This window comes from Lissotriton vulgaris, chromosome 8, assembly GCF_964263255.1.
Source record: "Lissotriton vulgaris chromosome 8, aLisVul1.2, whole genome shotgun sequence".
Classification (NCBI taxonomy): domain Eukaryota; kingdom Metazoa; phylum Chordata; class Amphibia; order Caudata; family Salamandridae; genus Lissotriton; species Lissotriton vulgaris.
The window spans coordinates 382,999,606-383,018,669 of NC_141696.1; the positions used below are offsets into that span (position 1 = coordinate 382,999,606).

At 42.5% G+C, this 19,064-nt stretch overlaps 1 protein-coding gene across 1 annotated transcript in view; it reads right to left on the bottom strand.

Annotated features, from left to right (window-relative positions):
* TNFSF13B (TNF superfamily member 13b) overlaps positions 1-18,801 on the bottom strand; it is a 193,297-nt gene extending 174,496 nt beyond the window's left edge. The window contains exons 1-2 of the mRNA XM_086934163.1: positions 18,423-18,801; positions 18,192-18,291 (exon numbers count right to left, since the gene is read on the bottom strand). Coding sequence (XP_086790289.1) covers positions 18,192-18,291; positions 18,423-18,701 — 379 coding nt within the window. The 5' untranslated portion in view covers positions 18,702-18,801. The remainder of the gene's footprint in view (positions 1-18,191; positions 18,292-18,422) is intronic.
* Positions 18,802-19,064: the final 263 nt, after the last annotated feature.

Genomic DNA, 19,064 nt, shown 5'->3' on the forward strand with positions numbered 1-19,064 from the left:
CTTTTCATTTACACATGCAAGGGTAATCAAGTGCAGGTGAGCCCACCACCACTGGGGAAGGAGGGGCCTATTTAAAAGAACTGCAAGTGGGTTTTCACGCTGCTGGGATTTTGACATTTGAAAAAGGCATTCCGCCGAAATCGGTCATGCTCATTTCCCATTAAAACAACTGATGAAGCCCCGCTGCGTCCTGTGTTCTCTACTCTGAGCGGAGGAGAAGTTGTTTGGATATATATGTGTGAGCAAGACGGTTTCATCCGTCAAAACGCGTCGAACTTTGCACTTGTGATAAATAATAAAACTTGTTCCTGAATGAGACCCCACGGTGTCAGCGCCTGTTTATGATCGTGTAAACACAGGAGTGGAGAGTATATATATATATATATATAATGATACGTGGGCAAGGCATGCATAGTGAAGGCATGCTTGGTAAAGTCCTACATTGTTCCCCTGCGAGAGAGAGAGAGAGAGAGAGGTGTGTGTGTGTGTGCGTGTGTGTACGCAGTGCCAGTTTTAGCACTATTGGTACCAGGTGAAACAATCCTTTTTGGCCCCCTATGACCTCGTTCGCTACAGTTTCCCTCACTACCACCTTCCAACAGTGCCCTCATTTCTCCTTAGTGCCTCTTTCTCAAGCATTTCATTTGCTTAAAAGCACTACTCATAGCAGTGTACAGTGTCATAGCACTTTACATAACGCACATAATATACAGAGACAATGTATCATAAGTGTGTAAAACAACTTATACAAATTATTGCATAACAAAATGAGGATTACAAAGTGTAGGAATCACATGTCATCCATACACAGGTCAAATATGTTAAAAGTGTTTGGTTTGGAGAAGCACATACCGAGGGTTTAAAATGTACCACAATGGTTGAGGTTAGTTTCACTAATAAGAATATATTTCTACCCAAACAAACCCTTTTTAGCAACATTAAGATAATTGAAAACTGGGGATTATTCATAACATTCCCATCCATTCTTTACAGTTTGCATGCAGCTCTCTGATGGCAGGTCATATGTCACTATGCTATAGTTGGAACGTAGCTTTTAAGCTGCAAGTAATAAAAGGATCTCTGTGAAATAAGGAGTAACCTACTACTGAGCTATCCATATAAAATACTGCATGATACACGTTCTTTGCAGCAGGCATCTTAACACTCTGGGCTAATTTATGATGAGTCAAAACTGCCACTAGACAAACCTCTAATCTATCTCTAGCAGGATTTTCACCAAAGTTACCTTGACATTTTTATTGTTGCCTAAAAACTACGGGACTCACAAGGAAGTCTTCAGCAAGTGCTCTTAAACCCATGATTTATTTCTAAATACAGAGCCTCCCAAATCAGAGTTAGCTGTGGCTTCAACAGTCACACTGCCCTAAAGGGGTGCGTGTGTGTGTTTGTTGGGTGTCGTCTTCTTCAGATTTGCAGTGCAGAGCTGGATCACACCCATTAGCATTCACTCTCTTTATTTCTGGATGCAATTCTTATGAAGGAAATGTGCACTTACTGTGTTTGAGTGGCTGGTCAGTAAGCGGTTGCTTTGCAGGTGTGAGTCACGCTCTGTGGTTAGGACACAATTACTGTATTTAATATCTCTCTTCTTATCTTATAAACCCGTTGCTAACAGGAAATAGCTTTTACTGGTCGAGTGAACAAGATATTTTTTAGAGAAAATAAAGATAAATTAAAAGCTAAAATATTATGAAAACATTGATTAAAGTGGAGGAGTATAAAAGAAAACATATATCAATCATTAAACAAATATAAATAAAAAAGAATAGTCAGTTAGATTATAGACTTATTTTTACTTTTGCCATTGAGATGTTACAGAATAATATTTTGCAAATATTAATACAGGCAACAGCTTTATATATATTTAATCAACACAAAACTATTTACATGATGTGTCTAATATTATTGAGAAATTCGAACACTGATGACAAAAAACTGTGCATGCGATCAAGTTCATAGATGTAATGGAAGCAGCCATATGAACATAAATCATATGACTATGTGACTGAGATAAATTGGTAAATATATTGGGCTTATTCATTACAGTTTAAATAATACAACTATTATTGGTTTTATGTAAAATATGAGGAGGATTTCTTTTCTTATTTAGGTACTAAAATTTGCAACCTTATTTAATCATTGTTTGACCTGACATCCTTGCAGTGGTCGTCCCCCTAACTTTTTCACTTCCGACCTCCTTTTTTTCTGGCCTTATGACTCTGCACACTTTACCACTGCTCACCAGTGCTAAAGTGCATATGCTCTCTCCTTTAACATGTTAGATTTGCTTATACCCAACTGGCATAATAAATGTATTGTAAGTCTCTAGAAAAGGGGTACTACATGTGCCTAGAGTCTGTAAAGTAAATGTTACTAGTTGGCCTGCAGCACTGATTGTGCCACCCACTTAAGTAGCCCTATAACCATGTCACAGGCCTGCCTTTGCAGCTTGTGTGTATGCTGTTCTAAAGTGCCATTTCAACCTTGCAAAGTAAACTGACTTTTGCCAGGCACAAACCTATCTGTTTAGTACATAAAGGGAAGACCCTAGACAGGGTGCAATCTATTTAAAACTTAGGACATATACTTTTAAGTTTTACATGTCCTGGCAGTGAAAATCTCTTATATTCATTGTTTACCACTGCAAGGCCTACCTCTCTCACAGGATAACATTGGAATTATGGTATTACCTTTTATAAGTGTAATTTTCAAATGGGAACAGGTAAGCAATTTATGTTTAGTTGTTTGGTATCTCTGGAAATGGAATTTAAAATCCTAACTTATGGTGAATTTTTGAAATATTTTGAAAATGCCACTTTTAGAAAGTTGGTCTTTTATTGCCTTGTCCATTTAGTGCCTGAAGCCTGTTTCTGGCCACATGACTGGGTGTGGGTGATAGTTGGGCTTGTTTACTCCTCCTAGACAGCCACACACAATGGGGAGCTTAGTTGAGACTGGATGGGCCATCACTGGCAGTATAGAAGGGGAGAGTTGGGCCCAGCATCACTTCCACTTGAATGGGCTGTATCCTGTCTCCAAACAAAGGGCTGCATATCCCCTGTAGTTAGTCTGGAGCCAGGGCCAGGAAATCAGGGCACCTGCGAGCTTCAAAGCCACGCCTCTCGAAGCTACTCCCAACTTCAAAGGCATAACTGAGTATAAGTACTTATAGGAGGCCGGCTCTGTATATATTATGCCAAAAAGAGGTATAGTGTGCATAGAGTCCAGTGAGTGCCGAAAGGTATGGCAGGGGTTGAAGTAGATAATACCTTACTCTCAATTTAGTGGTAGCTGGCCTGAGCAGTTAGACTTATCATTTGGTAGTCAGAATGCATTTGCTGTACACACTCATACAAGACAGGAACACGCAATCAATGACTAACTCCGAACAAGGTTTTGCAAAAATATTACTTTAGTTACTTTATTCTAGGAACCAACTAGCACTCAGTTACTGGTAAGTAATACTTTCAGTTACAGGCACAATAAATACTTTACTGTCTTGTATATACTTTGATATTGTCAATTCAGAACAGTTACATTAGTACTGGTAAAAGTTAGACAGTAGGTATTCACTAGAATGCAATGCCGTCCTAAGGAAGGAAAACAGGATTATGCATCAATTACTTTTCCAGTCTTAGGGGTTTTTAGACTGGCCCTGGGCAAGGGTCAGTTTATGGTAGGCCCGGCACCACCAGCTGGACTGGGGAGGCTGGTTGCTGAGTTCCCTGAACCCCAGGGTAGTCATCAGAGACCTGGGGTACCCGAAGAGAGGCGTAGTTCAGCATCTATGCTGCAGCCGTTGATACTGGCAATGACCATTGTGATTATCATCAGCTAGTCACTGTTGATCAAAGAGTGGCACAACCAGCCCAGCTGTCGCAGTTGTGGGTATGAAAATGCGCAAGTGATGGAGGAGTTGCGCTGATGTCGGCCTGTTTAGGTGAGGCTGCCGTCAAGCTGCGGGGCTTTCTTCTGGCAGGGCAGAGTTGCTTCAACACAGGGGTTGGTCCTCTACCGCTGTGGTTTTGGGGAGTGTTGTTGTAGTAGTGAGTCGCATCAACACAAGTGTCGGTCCTCAGCTACTGTGTTTCTTGTAACGGCAGACAACAGGTACTAGAGCCTCTAGCCCAAGGGAAGGTTCTTGGAGAATGGTTGAAGACTGGAAGCTCTCGAGGGCTTCTTGAAGGCCTGGCCGGGTTTCTGGAAGGAGAGCAGGCCCAGTTGTTGAATCGGCTATAGGCAGCGGGGTTCTCGCCAGGCTGTGTCTGCAGCAGTTCAGTTCCTGGCCTTACAACAATCTTCTTCCATCCTCTTCTTTGCTCCATCAAATCTGAAGAACAAGGTTCAGGGGAGCCCTTAAATACTAAACTTAAGGGTGGTACTGAGGTCAGGGGCAATAGCCAATGACTGCCGTACCCTAGGGTGACGACCCCCTTTGAGTGCCCCTTCCTTTGGGGAGAGGGTACATCCCTGTTCCTATTGGGCCTAATTTCTCCAATTCAAGATGTAGAATTTCTAGGAGAGTTTACCTCAGCTCCTGGCACCCTAGGGGTGTGCCAGGCTGAGGTGGACATTCGTACACTGCTTACTAATTTCCCCACCTGTCCTGCCGGCAAACGTGGGCCCTTGATAGGGGGGTGGGTATCTCCACAAGTTGGAGCTGACCAAATCAGCACACCACATGGGGAGAGCCTCGGAGGCTCACCCACAAGTGTTGCTTTCTCTGCCAGGGGGAGGTGTGAAACACCTCCACCCAGAGCAGGCCTTGTTGCTGACCTCCGTGAGCACAAAGGCTCTCACCTCATGAGTTCAGAAACGTGTTTGGTGGTGACTAGCTGGTGGGGACCAGTCAGCCAATACACTAAAGGGCAGTAGTTTTTCAAGGAGCATCTCTGAGATTTCCTCAGAGTGCATTTTATAATAAATGCAAAACTGGTATCAGTGTGGGTTTATTATGGTACCAAACTTCCCAGTTTTCAATAAAGCCATCATGGAGTTGTGGAGTTGGTAGTGACAACCTCCCAGCTTATGCTGCAATGGCTTCACTGCACTTAGAATGTCTGTGAATGGCACAGACACTGTAGGGGCATATTCTTCATGCAGCTATGCCCTCACCTGTGGTATGGTGCACCCTGCTTTAGGGTTGTAAGGCCTGTTAGAGGGTAAACTTACCCATCCAACAGGCAGTTGTGGTGGGCATGGCACACAGGAATGGGTGCCATTTTGAATCTTCAGTTTGGTTTGCACCAAAACATGCAGTCTGCACTGGCAGTGTGTGGGTGTTCAGGTGAGACGTCTCCGAGGGTGGTATTCACCTCAGGTATCAACTCTTCAGTTCACATCTGGACCTGTGGATACTCTGCCAGGAATAAGTACTACTGTGCTGCTTCAAGGACTGCCACTCTGCTGGACTGCTGCTCTGAAGGAGTGCTCCCTTGCTGACCTATTTCCTATTGCCCTATTGCCTGGGGGAGAAGGAAAGGATCTGCATTGCTTGAACTCAGAACCCAGAGTGACTTCAAAGGCTAGTTGTCTGGCCTCCAGATCTGAAGCAGCAGAGACATAACAGGCTTTCTATAATGTTGCATCCGCACTTGGACTCTGCCACCTGTGATTCTACCCTGCCAAGTGGTGCCACCTCAGTTCTGTATCCTTGCAGTTGGCTTAAGGCACTCTGTCAGCCTGTAGATACATTGGAACCAATGCATCTCCCCTGCTGCATGCCGCAAACCTGAGCAGAATCGCTGCGCCTCCGCTGCTGTGTGGATTGAACCCATTGCATAGACCCTCATCACACTCGTAGCCTCATCAGAACCACCACTGCACAACGCCTCTGTGGTGCAGGCCCTCGCTTCCTTCATCAACGGCAGCCCTGACAACAATTCCGGACTTCACAGCGCAGCCTCGCAACTTCTCTGAACCAACACATTGTCCGACTGCAAGCCGCATCCTCAATGCCGGACTTTGCATCACAAACCCCCTTGACAGGATCCTCAATGATGACGTAGGCCCTCTCATTGCAGAATCACCACATCTCTGAACCAACGCATTACTTTGATTGTGCGAGGCATCTTTGACGTGGATCGTTGCAACGCTACGCAAACCCTGATTAAAGGTACTTTGTTCAGTGGGCTTAACTTGTTCTCTGTAGCCATCCTTTGCTTGAACACAATCAGCCTGAACTTGGGACTTTGTCCCGATCCGGTGCAGCTAAATATCCACAGTTGGCGCTTTGTACTTTTTGAAGCTATTATCACTCAAATCTTTAAAATTGCATATCTCTGGTGTTATGAATCGCAATGAACCGCAATATAGGCTTGGGTAGTCGCCCAACCTTTTTACCTACATTTACCATGTCATTGTACTACTTAACAGTTTTTGGTCCTGACCCTTTACCTAGTTAGGTGCTGCATGAATGTTGTGTGGTTTCCCCAAAAACTGGCCTCATTTATTATGCATAAGGATTTTCAGAATCACAGGATTACTAGTCCAGTCCAGTCCAAAATAGCTTTATTCGATGCTAAAAATTCAATGCTAAAAATACATGCAGTGCATTTGCATGCACAAAGCGGCAGGCACCGCGCGGTGCCTGCCGCTGTGTGCAAGCAAATGCAGGGGGGTACCATAGGTACCCCCATGTGCACCCCCCACCCCCTGACACCCTGGGGGCCCGCAACGGGCCCCCAAACAGAAAAGACCACATGCTTTTCCACGGCGGAAAAGCCGCCGTGGAAAAGCATGTTTCCCAATGCATCCTAATATGGCTGGCGGTGTCTGATAGACACCGCCACCATATTACAGCTTTTTCGCCGCGGGACCGCGGCGGAAAAGCTGCGGACGGTCTTCCCAACCCCCCTGCCATCCTAATCTGGCGGGGGAGGTTGTTTCTATCACCGCAGCGGTGAATCCGCATCCTCCGGGCCGGCAATGGCTTCACCCGGCCCGGAGGATGCGGATTCATCACAATCCTAATCAGCCCCTTAGATCTGAGCAAATGGAAGAGGTACAAATTTATTGTCAACAATTTCCTTACATTAAAATAGTTCATTATGACTGGAGTTAAAAGCAATTTAATATTTAATCAATGACATTCTATGACCAAACTGGGGAGGCTAAGCGTATTGCTCAACGCAAAATTACCCAGATATTAGTTTCAGCCTTATTACCCACAACCATCCTAGGTATTTGGCTACTGCTATTGCAATAAATAGCAGAGTACTGGTGCACATCAGCCTTTCAGCTTCAGAACTCCTGTTTGTGCCAAGTAGTTTGCACATAGGGGTCAGCCAAACTCGCCTAGGGATGGCATAGGCAGTACAGGTAAAGAGCATGTGGGTGACTGTTTCGTTGTGACTCCCACAGGCTGGGCAGGATTACTATCTTCTGCATAATAACAGTGTATAAGGTTCATCACCATCATCATCCTCGGTGACATGACACAGCAAGGTAGAAACCCTAAGGGTATATAAGGGTATATAAGCACCATATCTGTGCTGGGGCAGGCAGAGGAGAAAGACTTCCAGGCTGACACACTGACGCGAGACGCTGAGGTTTCTGCATGCAGACACTCCAGCACACAGTGGTCTGACATCCCTTGCATGATGTCTATCTCGAGACCAAGATGGGGTCCTTCGCTCTCCCACATCAGGTAAAGAGGTATTTCTATCCTAAGGGGATTCTTGGCTATACACCTACATACATGCTAGGTACATTTAGACACCTCTAATTAGGGTTAGCATCGTAGGAGTACGCATTATTAATGTCATGTATTTGTATGCCAGCATATATCCATTCTTTTAGCAATATGGTAGAATTCTACCATCAATTTAATCTGTTGGTGCTTATACCAGTACACATCTGATTCAGTCATATGGTTGTTGCAGCACACATATTTTACGCTAGAATGACGCTGGTTCAATAAATGTTTATTGAATAACGTCCCACATTGTTTATTCTGTGTCTCTCCTGAAGACAAAGTAAGCATGAGTGAATGAGCGAAAAGTACTGTACTGTTTCCACTATCCCTGAGGGGACAGGGTTATGTTCGATAGTTGCCAGAAACTATTCGCTCCCTGGTAAGAGGAGTTCATACTGGCACTGTGGGCTAGCTGGTATACAGGCGAACATATCCAGTGGGGGTGTCTGGAATCAGTCTTGACACCGATCTCACAGTCTATGTTGTCGAAACGCGCAGATCCTTGTAGATTTATAGGAACTACACAACACTGGTTCTACTGATTGGACGTTTGTTCTTTTCTGTCTTGTTTTATTTATTAATTACAAATCTGATGTCAGATCCTTTTGTGTGATGTTCTCACTGAACTACCGTTTGAAGTGTTGCACAAATACTTTACAAAATTCATCTACGTTAAGCCGGACTACTCTGTGTCATGCTACCAGATGGTTGAGCACAAGGTAATTTAGGAATGGATTGTGCCTACCATGACAAGGATTGTGGCTGCTGCTTAACGAGGGCTAACACTGCACTCAACCAACAACCCACTTTCTCACAATCATGATGGTAAGTCACATGCTTAATAGATGAAACAATAACTGAGCGTGATTAGCATCACAAATGTGTGACATTATACATTGTTTTAAATCGATCGTTATTCCTAAAATAGGGGGAGAACTAGATATTTTAACTTGTTACATTGAAATACTGAGCTTTTAGAGCCTAGAGAAATTATGTTCTGGGTCTAAAAATATAATCAGTTTTCATTTTAGGATAGTATATGAAAAAAAAGATTATTGGTGAGGGCATGGGACGGATGTAGAATAATCATCAATACGCTTATACAATATTCGCAGTCCTATGGCATCCAATGACTTAGTGCAAAACAGGCCGGGGAAGAGACCTGATAACTTACTAAACATATGTCATCAAACTTTTCCAAATGGGAGGACCTCCTCTCTTTGTTGCAATTTATCGTATAGGTTTTTTCATAAGGTATTGGCTTGAAAAGGCCTTCCTGCCCAGTTGGCATCTGGGGATTGGTTCTGATGGAGCAAGTCGTATTTTCCGCTGTAGCATAGATTCCTGCTTAGCTGATGTGGGAGATTTACGCACTGAGGTGTATTGCCTTAAATCACCTGGTGTTATTGTTAGAGACACGTCATGAGTATCACTGCTGACAATCCTCATGAGAATTTCGATTGGTTGCTGGGACCACATTGTGTTCAACTTAGCCACGACCTGCTGGGCTGAATAGAGATCTATTTTCTCGGAACTGAATGATTGCGGGTAGGGAGATAAAAGCTCTGTATTTCCCAAAAAGCAGGGCATTGCAGCACAATTCAGTCAGAAAACCAGAATATGAATAAGGGGATACTGGTCAGTTTGTGGTAGGGACTTTTTTAAAATATTACATTGCGGCTCTTAAACTTAGCAAGCAGTTCAGAGAGATTCCTTGATCTTTTCCATCTACAGATAATGTGTCCCAGTAAAAAGTATGAATTATGGCATAGCCACGATCTAGTTTGTTAAGAAGAAGCAGCAAAACAGCAGCAGGCAGTTAACAGCATACCGCACCTGTTGCAAATCAATAACTAGATTAGAAAGTTCAGAAAGATGATGTTACTAAATTGACACATTGGCTGACCAAACATTTGTAAATGATAAACAAGGAAAATAAATAAAAGATGTCTCTGGCATCAAAGCTGGACAAAATATGCCTTAATGAAGCCTCCTGAGGATGTTCCAGTCGCTGCTGTGATGGCAGATCTACGTATCAACCCTATCTATGGAAACCGCCTGCCTCTATTTTACATCAGCTCCTCTACTCAATAGAGTCTAACAATTTGACATAACAAGTCATGAGATTTTTTTCATTGTTCATGGAACCTCTTAAAGGAAAACTTTAGAGCTCTGAACAGCTTCACAATGGGGATCTCAATTTAAGAGAAAGTGTAGCTGACTTTGTCAGTTTCCGATTAGGACTTTGTTATCTGGGAAGAGAGTTTTTACACTGGTGATTGAAGAGTTCTGCAGCAATCTCATTGTGGATTCTTACAAATTGAAAAAAAGAAACTTGGAGCAACTCAAAGCTGAACTGACTGTGTGAGCCTGCTGTATCAACTATAAAACCTTCATCATGCTTCAGTCTGTATTAGTGCATACACCCATCTAGATTGTTTTCATATTTTTAATAATCTTCAAATTGATGACTGTGACAACATCTTTAATTGATCCAGGGATTTGACAACATCATAGCATTCTGCCAGCAAACTGGGCGGATTTTACATAACTGAGCTATCTTTCTAAGTGTGGAGGTAACTTTACTCAGTTACCCAATACCTACTGCACACTGGCCTAGTCCCTTTGTGGCCCAGCCTGGTCCCTATACTCCAATGGCTGGTAACCATATTTAGTTGTACATTAGGAAAGTGTACAAACAGTAAACATGTACCACAAACCAAATAAGACACATGTATCCAGTGATTGGAGGGGGAGAGAGTAAATGTGAGAGCAAGCAAGTATGAGTGAGGCAAATTTTGAGAAAAATGGGGTGAACTCCTGCCAGGTTTTACGCCCCAACACTTTCAAAGATCACCAGCCGCCACTGCAGAAAACCACATTACACTATTGTGAGACTGTTTTAAATAGCTGTGCAAATAAATTCCAAAAACGGATGGTGAAGATGTTTCCACATGTTCATTTTCTTTGCCAAGACCACTTCCAGTGAATATCTTGCTTCTGCAGGCCTGCCCCGGCATGAAGTCAGGTCAGTAAACTGGCAACGCAAGGTCCAAATGTTCATTGCTGTCATATTATAAGGCAAACGTAGAAGTATATCCTGCACACCAGGGTTAGGTATGTGGTTAGTTATTCATTTTTAATATTTGGGAGTCGGCCTTAAATAAATAATTTTGAGAACCTAAAACATTGTACTTAAAATGCATACTTTACTCTTACTTTAAAAACTCAGGGTCGTGTGGCGACCTTGTGGCTATAGTAACCTTATTAAGTTTATCGTCCTATCAGTCTAGCAGTAATTTTTGCATTTTCAAGCCCTGTCAAGAGCAACAATAACACATGGAAGAGGCATTACCTGCCCTCATAAAATAACTCTATTGCCTATTTAGATCGGCAAAATATGTTTTTCTGCTAAAGCTTGGGCGCTTTGCTCTATAATTCTGTAGTTGATCCTCCTTTTTTGCCCCCATTATGACAACCCCAAAAAGAGTTTACTCATCCCAATGTTTAAGCATTGTGATGTACTTGCAGGCAGGTTAGCCCTTTTTGCTGTACAGAACTGCCCTGGTATAATCTGCTTAATCTGAAGCAGTTGAATATATCTATCGTCAATATTCACCCCGCAAGGCCATTGTTTATGTTTATGTTTGTGTTTGGGCCATTTTTAGAGCGCGCAAATACCCGGGGGTGTCTCGGCGCTAGAGTACAGAACCATCGCTGAGGTGATACATTATGCTGGGAAGAGCCAGGTTTTTAGTTTCTTCCTGAAACTAAGGAGAGTTGGTGCGGTTTTAATGTGGAGGGGCAGTGTGTTCCAGAGTTTGGATGAAGAGATAGTGAAACACCTGTCACCCCAGTTGACCTTTTTTGTTCGCGGGACTTTCAGCATATGCGCAGTTGAAGAACGGAGAGTTCTGGGATGATCAAGCGGGCAGAGAGCTGCTCTGAGGAACTGTGGGCCCACTTCATTGACTGCCTTGTAAGTGATGCACAAGGCTTTGAACATTATTCGGTTCCTGACCGGAAGCCAGTGCAATTGACGGATGTGAGAGGAGATGGATTTGGATTTGGGGATGTTTAAAAGGACTCTGGCCGAAGCGTTCTGGACTAATTGAAGTTGATTGATAACTTTTTTCTGAGCGTTCAGCAGAAGGGCATTACAATAATCGGTTTTTGAAAAAACCAAGGTGCTAACCAAGGTTTTGCCGGCTGATGATGGAAGGTAAGGGAGCAGTTTTTTAATTCTTTTTAAAACATAAAAAGATGAGGAGACCACTGAATTGACATGATGCTGAAATGTCAATTTATCATCAAATATGACTCCAAGGTTGCGAACCTTGGAGACAGGTTGAGGTGGATCTCCTAGCTCTGAAGGCCACCAGTGGGCGGACCAAATGGGGTCCAACCTCCCGAATGTCATCACCTCTGTTTTGTCAGAGTTTAGCTTGAGACAATTAGATGACATCCAGGAGCTGATGGCCTTCATTCCCGTTTGGAAGTTTGCAGCTACTGATGTCCCGTTATTGTGTACAGAAAGCACAAGTTGGGTGTCATCAGCATAAGTTGTCAGGGCAATACCATATGATTTTATTACTCTCGCTAAGTCCGAAACATAAATGTTAAAAAGTGTCGGACTTAGCGAGGAGCCCTGTGGGACACCACATGGGAGAGTGAATGTTTGGGAAGTAAAGTTGGCCAGTTTAATAGTTTGATGACGATCGGCTAGGAAGGAAGCCAGAAGATCTTTTGCTTTATTCTTGACTCCTATGGCTGAGACACGGTCGATCAGAGTGACATGATCGACCGTGTCAAATGCTGCAGAAAGATCCAGCAGTATGAGTACAGCCGCTCCTCCCTTATCCAGAGTTATTCTGATTTCGTCTGCTGCTTTAAGTAGCGCGGTTTCGGTTCCATGACCTCGTCTGAAGCCGAATTGGGTCTCATCTAATAAGTTGTTATCATCTATAAAATTAGATAATTGCAGATTCATCGCCTTTTCAAAAATCTTTGCTGGAAAAGGAAGACAGGCGATGGGACGGTAGCTGGCAGGGAGAAGAGGGTCGAGGGTCGCTTTCTTTAGAAGCGGCTTGATAATAGCCTCTTTCCATACTGAGGGATAAATACCGGTTGAGAACATAGAATTGCAAATTGACGTTAAGATAGGGGAAATGGCTTCAGGAATTCGATTGATGATGGCAGGGGGGCAAGGATCTAGAGGTGATCCTGATTTTGTGCTTAAAATCAGTCGGTGGACTTGTTCCTCCGTAACTGCTTCGAAAAATGGTAGGGAAGGAGTATCATTATTAGAAGGGGGAATGGTTGAAATGATGGGGGGTGTAAGGGAGAAAGCTGAGAAGATATCAGTAACTTTTTTCTTGAAAAAAATTGCGAGCGAATCGCAAAGGGATTGGGTTCCATTGAAGCTGGGGGAAGGTGGGTTGGAGAGATGAGTGACTACCTGAAATAGTTCTTTAGCTGAATTTTTTGCCTGGGTAATCTGAGAAGTGTAGTAGGATGATTTTTCCATAGTAATGAGATCTTTGTATCTCGTGAGAGCGCTTCTGTAGTTGGCTTTTTCAGATTCGTTATAATGGCGGCGCCATCGTCTCTCGAGGTTTCTACACACTTGACGCTGCAGTCGAAGGGATTCTGTAAACCATGGAGCTGAAGGAGAAAGTCTGGTGTGATGGCAAGTTTTAGGGGGAGCTAGGGTATGACAGGCCTTGTTTAGGCTGTTCAAATAATTAACGGAAGCTAAAGAGGGATCCTGTTCAGTGGTAGTGATACTGTCAAGCAGCAAAGCTGAGAGTTGAGAAGGATCGACATTTTTCCAATTTCTTATCGTAGTAGGAGAGTGAGATGATAGACGTGAAGGCAAAGAAGTCAGTTTTAAAGAAAAACAGACAGCTGAATGGTCCGTCCATAGAAGAGGGGTCACATTTGATAAAGTTATAAGAGGATTAGTAGTGAATAGCCCGTCAAGAGTATGACCGGCTGTATGAGTGGGCAGCGTGACAATTTGCTGTAAGCCGACAGCGGCTAAGTCGTTAGTAAGCGTCCAGGTGTCAGAGTCGGATAAGGCCTCGAGATGAAAATTAAAATCACCCAGTATGTTGAAATGCGGTACTCCTGCGGAGAGCTCGATTAAGTTGTTTAGATTGTTAAGAAATTTCGTTCTAGACCCCGGAGGGCGATAGAGTAGGATCCCTGAAAATGATTGAATATCAGAAATAGTGATGGAGAAGGAAGCAGCCTCACAGGTGCTTTCATTTAAATCAAGGAATTTGACTTTGAAGTGGTTTTTATATATTATGGCAATTCCTCCACCTTTATGTTTCTTCCTATCAAGTCTACAAACGCAGTAATTATCAGGAATGGCTGCTTTGAAATCTGGGCCCGAAGAGTCGTTACCCCATGTTTCGGTGATGAAAAGGAGGTCTAAATGATATGACTCGATGAATTCCAGAATCTCAGTTTTATGTTTGGGGACTGAACGAACATTAATAAGTGCTCCTGCGATTTTAGGAGTGGGGGTAGAGGAGTGCTTAGGGGAGATGCAGCATAGGCATTTATGAGGTCCTATGTTAAGGTCGGTGTACAGTAAATGAGGTATAGGGTGCATCACTTCTGTTAAATAGTTTAGTTTCCGTAGTTGTTCGGAAGTATATGTAAGAATGGGCGATTTGGTACTTACATATGTCTCCCCCATAACAGGGTGGCTAGTCTCTGGCGCAGTCTCGACGCGGACGAGCGCAGACGAGCTTGCCTTAAGCGCGCCTTCGGCGCGCAATCGTCGCGCCCGCTGCGCTCGTCCGCTGCGCGTCCTCTGTCGTAGCATGTTTTATGGAGGAAAAAAGGGTGAGGAGGAGGGGCGTGTCCGGCACGGTGGGCGTGTCCGCTGTGGGTGGAATGGCGGCGAAATAAGTAAACACTCGCCTGCTACAGCGTTCAATCGCCTGTGCAGGGTGTCTATTTGGCAGTAAGAAATGCCCAAAGGGTGAGTGACGATTTAAAACACAGATTCAGCAATTTTAGCAGCTTGCATACATTTAAAATAGTTTGTCACTATCGCTCCCGGCTTTTCGCCTCAGGAGTGGTTCAACAAGAGCGACGCTAATGATTCAGCTCGCTTTTAAGCCTGGGAGAAGGGGCGTGGCCGGCACGGTGGGCGTGTCCGCTGTGGGTGGAATGGCGGCGAAATAAGTAAACACTCGCCTGCTACAGCGTTCAATCGCCTGTGCAGGGTGTCTATTTGGCAGTAAGAAATGCCCAAAGGGTGAGTGACGATTTAAAACACAGATTCAGCAATTTTAGCAGCTTGCATACATTTAAAATAGTTTGTCACTATCGCTCCCGGCTTTTCGCCTCAGGAGTGGTTCAACATTGGACACCTTAGTCCAGGGTTCTCTAATCAGTAGCTCATGAGCTACTGATAGCTCTTCTGCTCCCTGTAAAAAGCTCTCATGTGACCAGCCCAGCCCACTAAATTAAAAGATTCGATTGGTTAAATTAATCCCTGCGTACCAAAAATGAAAAGTGAGCATTCAAGATGAAAATGTCTCCCTTTTCAGAACTCATAAACTGATTTTCTGAGACAAATTGTTGAATTTCAAAATATACTTTAAGCTGAAATTTGATTGATAAATTATGCGGAGTTGGGGAGATTTTTTACTAATATTATTAAGTAGGTGCCAGGGGCCATTAGGGCTAACAATCTTGCTTATAGTTGCTTTGTAAACCTTTCTGATGTAGTCACTATTAAAACTCTAATAATATCAGTTGCTGTGGATGATTTTAATTCAACATAAGTAGCTCTTATAACAGAAAAGGTTGGAGACCCCAGCCTTAGTCATTTCCCCGGATCTTGGAGATCATATGAGCTTCCTTTGCTGTAATATCTGTAAGCCTGCTCTGGATTTTTTCTTTACTTCTCTTTCTATGTGTTACCATTTTGTATCAGGGTCAGCCATATTGCTTGAGGTTGCTTGATTTCTAAAAGGTAGGTGGATTTTAAATATAATGACAGATAGTTTTAAGTCTATCAGCACTGTATGAAGTGCTCTTGTTGATTTGTGATCAAACTACAGCTTAGTCTACTTAGAGATACTGTGCTTTGCAGTTTTATCCCACCCTTAAGGAATATCATTTTTAATTCTGTATTTGGCTTCAATGTCTCATTTTTTTCTTTTAACTCTACATATTTTTTATACTTGACCATGTCAGAGCATTTCAAACACATTCACTTTATGTAGCAACCAGATACATTTAACCTTAATGCTATTTGGGTGGTAAGATTTATTTTAATTATTGGACGGTCATGAATAAGACAAGAGACATTAACACTACAACAAATTCAGAAGAAGCTTGAGTATCCTCATGCTACCGGGGTTTAGAGTATGCTCAACGCTTTAATACCTGAGCATTCTGTTGGTATTGGGAGCAAGTAAGGACAGCCCAAACTTGAGTAAAATCGATTTAGGGCCATCAATGAAGGTTTGTTGGGAACAAATGTCTCTGTGTAAGTGACCATATATATCAATTTGACGGATGGCATAGAGGCTTAGGCATAGTTTGAAAGTGGAGGAAGAATACAGTGGTCGAGCACTGTTAATATAATGAAATAGTGGCTAACAAAGACTGGGATATATCGGCCGTATTGTCCTCACTGCCGTATGATAATAAACGAGCACTGCTGATGTATGATGTTTTCTTTAGAGTGCCTTCTTAGACTATGATCTGGCCCCTGACTGCCTTGAGCTTTAAGGATAAGAATGCCTTCTGGGACACTTATATTCATGCATAGGTCCTACTAAGAAACAGTGAATAGTATTTATTGGTGAGTGTGTTACACTCTTATGAATGATGGAGTGACTGAAGTGTGAGGACTTTAAAGGAAGAAAGTATGATAGAATGGAAGATGGGAGAGAGTAGATCTATTGAGATAATGTGTTAAGATTAATGTATGCAGTGTTCGACTGATATAGTTGCATTGTGTGCAATATGGCGCATGGAGTTTGAAAATAGTTGAGTCAATTTGAGAAGGTATCACAGCAGTATGGGATGCACCGGGGTTTGAGGTTTTGCCAAAAATAAGAAGTGCTTTTAGCTCTATATTTAAAATAATTGTTATATAAACTTTACAAATATTTGTATCATATTTTTCTGTACAGGTTTTATACATTTTATCTTGTGTGTGTGGGAGAATATATGTTTTGTCCTGAAGAAGGTGGCAATAAGTTGTGAAATCCTCCTAAAGGTATCGAATTGTTTGATCTGTCTAATATCTAGACACAATAGATGGTTATTCTCACACTACATCATGTATCATATATAATGATCGAACAGATTGGTCCCACTGAAACAGGCAATTGTTTGCAGCCGTATTTGTGTCTCTCTCTTTTACTTAATGTAACAATTTATTAGTGCGTCGAATTGTGAGGGCTTGCTTACAATGTAATATTTACTTTTTTGTTTTAACCAGTGTTTTTAATATTATGAAGATGATATGATCACTGTATTATTGGTGATACATATATTGTGATAGCTTGCTGTTGAAAACAGTGTTGGTGAACACACCATTAAAGGTTTGTGCTTCTTGATATGGTTGTGGTACTGGTTTTACTTGAAAAGTTCATGGTGTAATATTAAGCTGAAGGGTGTTTGAGAAAGTGTGTGAAGCATACGTATGTGGTATGGTGATTTCCCAAGGGGAAATTTGATATTACGGGACATATTACAAGTGCCATAGGATATAATGCACTTGCAATAAGGTGGACGGGATATCCGTCATGCTTGTTATAGTGATCTGTGTGCCTACTCTAATTCATAAATTTGTTTTCTTACTGTCCATGAACATACCTAAAACTATGTGAACGATTTAAGAGTTGTACATGTGTTCTCTTTATGCCTCTGTGAATTTAGCACACCAAATAAACTGATGGAATTGGGAATCAAATGTGTTCTTAGTGAATTGAAATCAACCACTATTAATAAAAATGTTGACTTATAGTACCACAAAAACGATACATTCTAAATTTGAACAAACTTATGAAAAGAACCCAGTTCTTAAAGAAAATGAGTTGTGATATAATCAAATCAATTCATGAAAAAAGCATAGCTTCTTCAGAAAACGAACTGATCCATGAAAAATAAAGTGATTTACAAATACAAGTAGAAAACTGCATTATTAACATTGTTAAGAATTAACAGAATTTTGCACAACTACTCATCCGCACGTTTTACAGCATTATCGTTTAATTATGTTCTTATTACAATAGCTTGGTTTTTATTCCAAAACATTTATGACAATAAGGAAAATTATATGGCCTCAGATTCACTTTTTTCTGACAAAGTGAACACCACACATTCCTCATATTTTATTTGTCTTTGCCCTTTTAGGGTATATTCCTTTTGTCCAATGAATAGAATTGGTGGCAATCTCAGCCTTATTTCCATAGCCTGTGTGGTTACTTACCTTCTCCTTCGGCTGCTGGAGCAAATCTTGGTGCCCTCACTTTCACTGGTTGGCCATCTTCTAAACTTCCGTCCGCCTGGTCAGAGGATACTCCACTTCCCTATTGAGGACAGGCACAATCGTAAATAAAAAAAAAACAAGGGAAAAAGCAAAAGAGACAAACAAGGCAATACGTACTCCTGAGAGCACCAACTCCACAGCGCAAACACCTGAACTTATTGCCTGGCTCACCTGGCTTGATTTTACAGGCAAGTGTTCGGTCGAAGCATAATTCACCTCTCCCTCCCTCGGGGGGTGTGAGGTGGCTGCTGGTGTTGAGTAAGACTTAAGCTCCTGTCGGAAACGTGCCAGTTCTGCTTTCATTATTATGACGTGATAGAGTGAAAGTGCAGCCAGGCTGGAAGAAATGGCGGTTATTACAATAAGGAAGGCTGCTGAAAAGAGTTTGTTTTCATATGACGAAGCTGGTACCCCCTTGGTGGTGAGCATATGGTATCCCCCAGGTTTCATCTCAGCGTTCCGTAGATGTCCTTTAAAAGAAGAGAAGCGGTGTCATTGCTTGAGGCTTCTGGTGTCTGCCATTCATGGTGCAAGACAGTTTCACTACTGTACGTTACAGTAAGTGCGTGCAATATGGTTGCCAAAATAAACAGGTCATTTCCTGTCATATGGTCTTTGATGGGTTTATTAGAAACTCGTTTCACAGAATTTCACCACTCTCAACCAGTCTTTTCCGCCGCGATCTTTATCGCTTGTGGCTAGCTCGGTCTTCTTACCCTCGTGCCGGTTTTATTTGCATGTCTGTATTTGTTTCTCTCTAAAGTTAACAGTTTTCTGTTGGCATTCTGCCAGCTGGTTTCTTCTTCCCTTTCC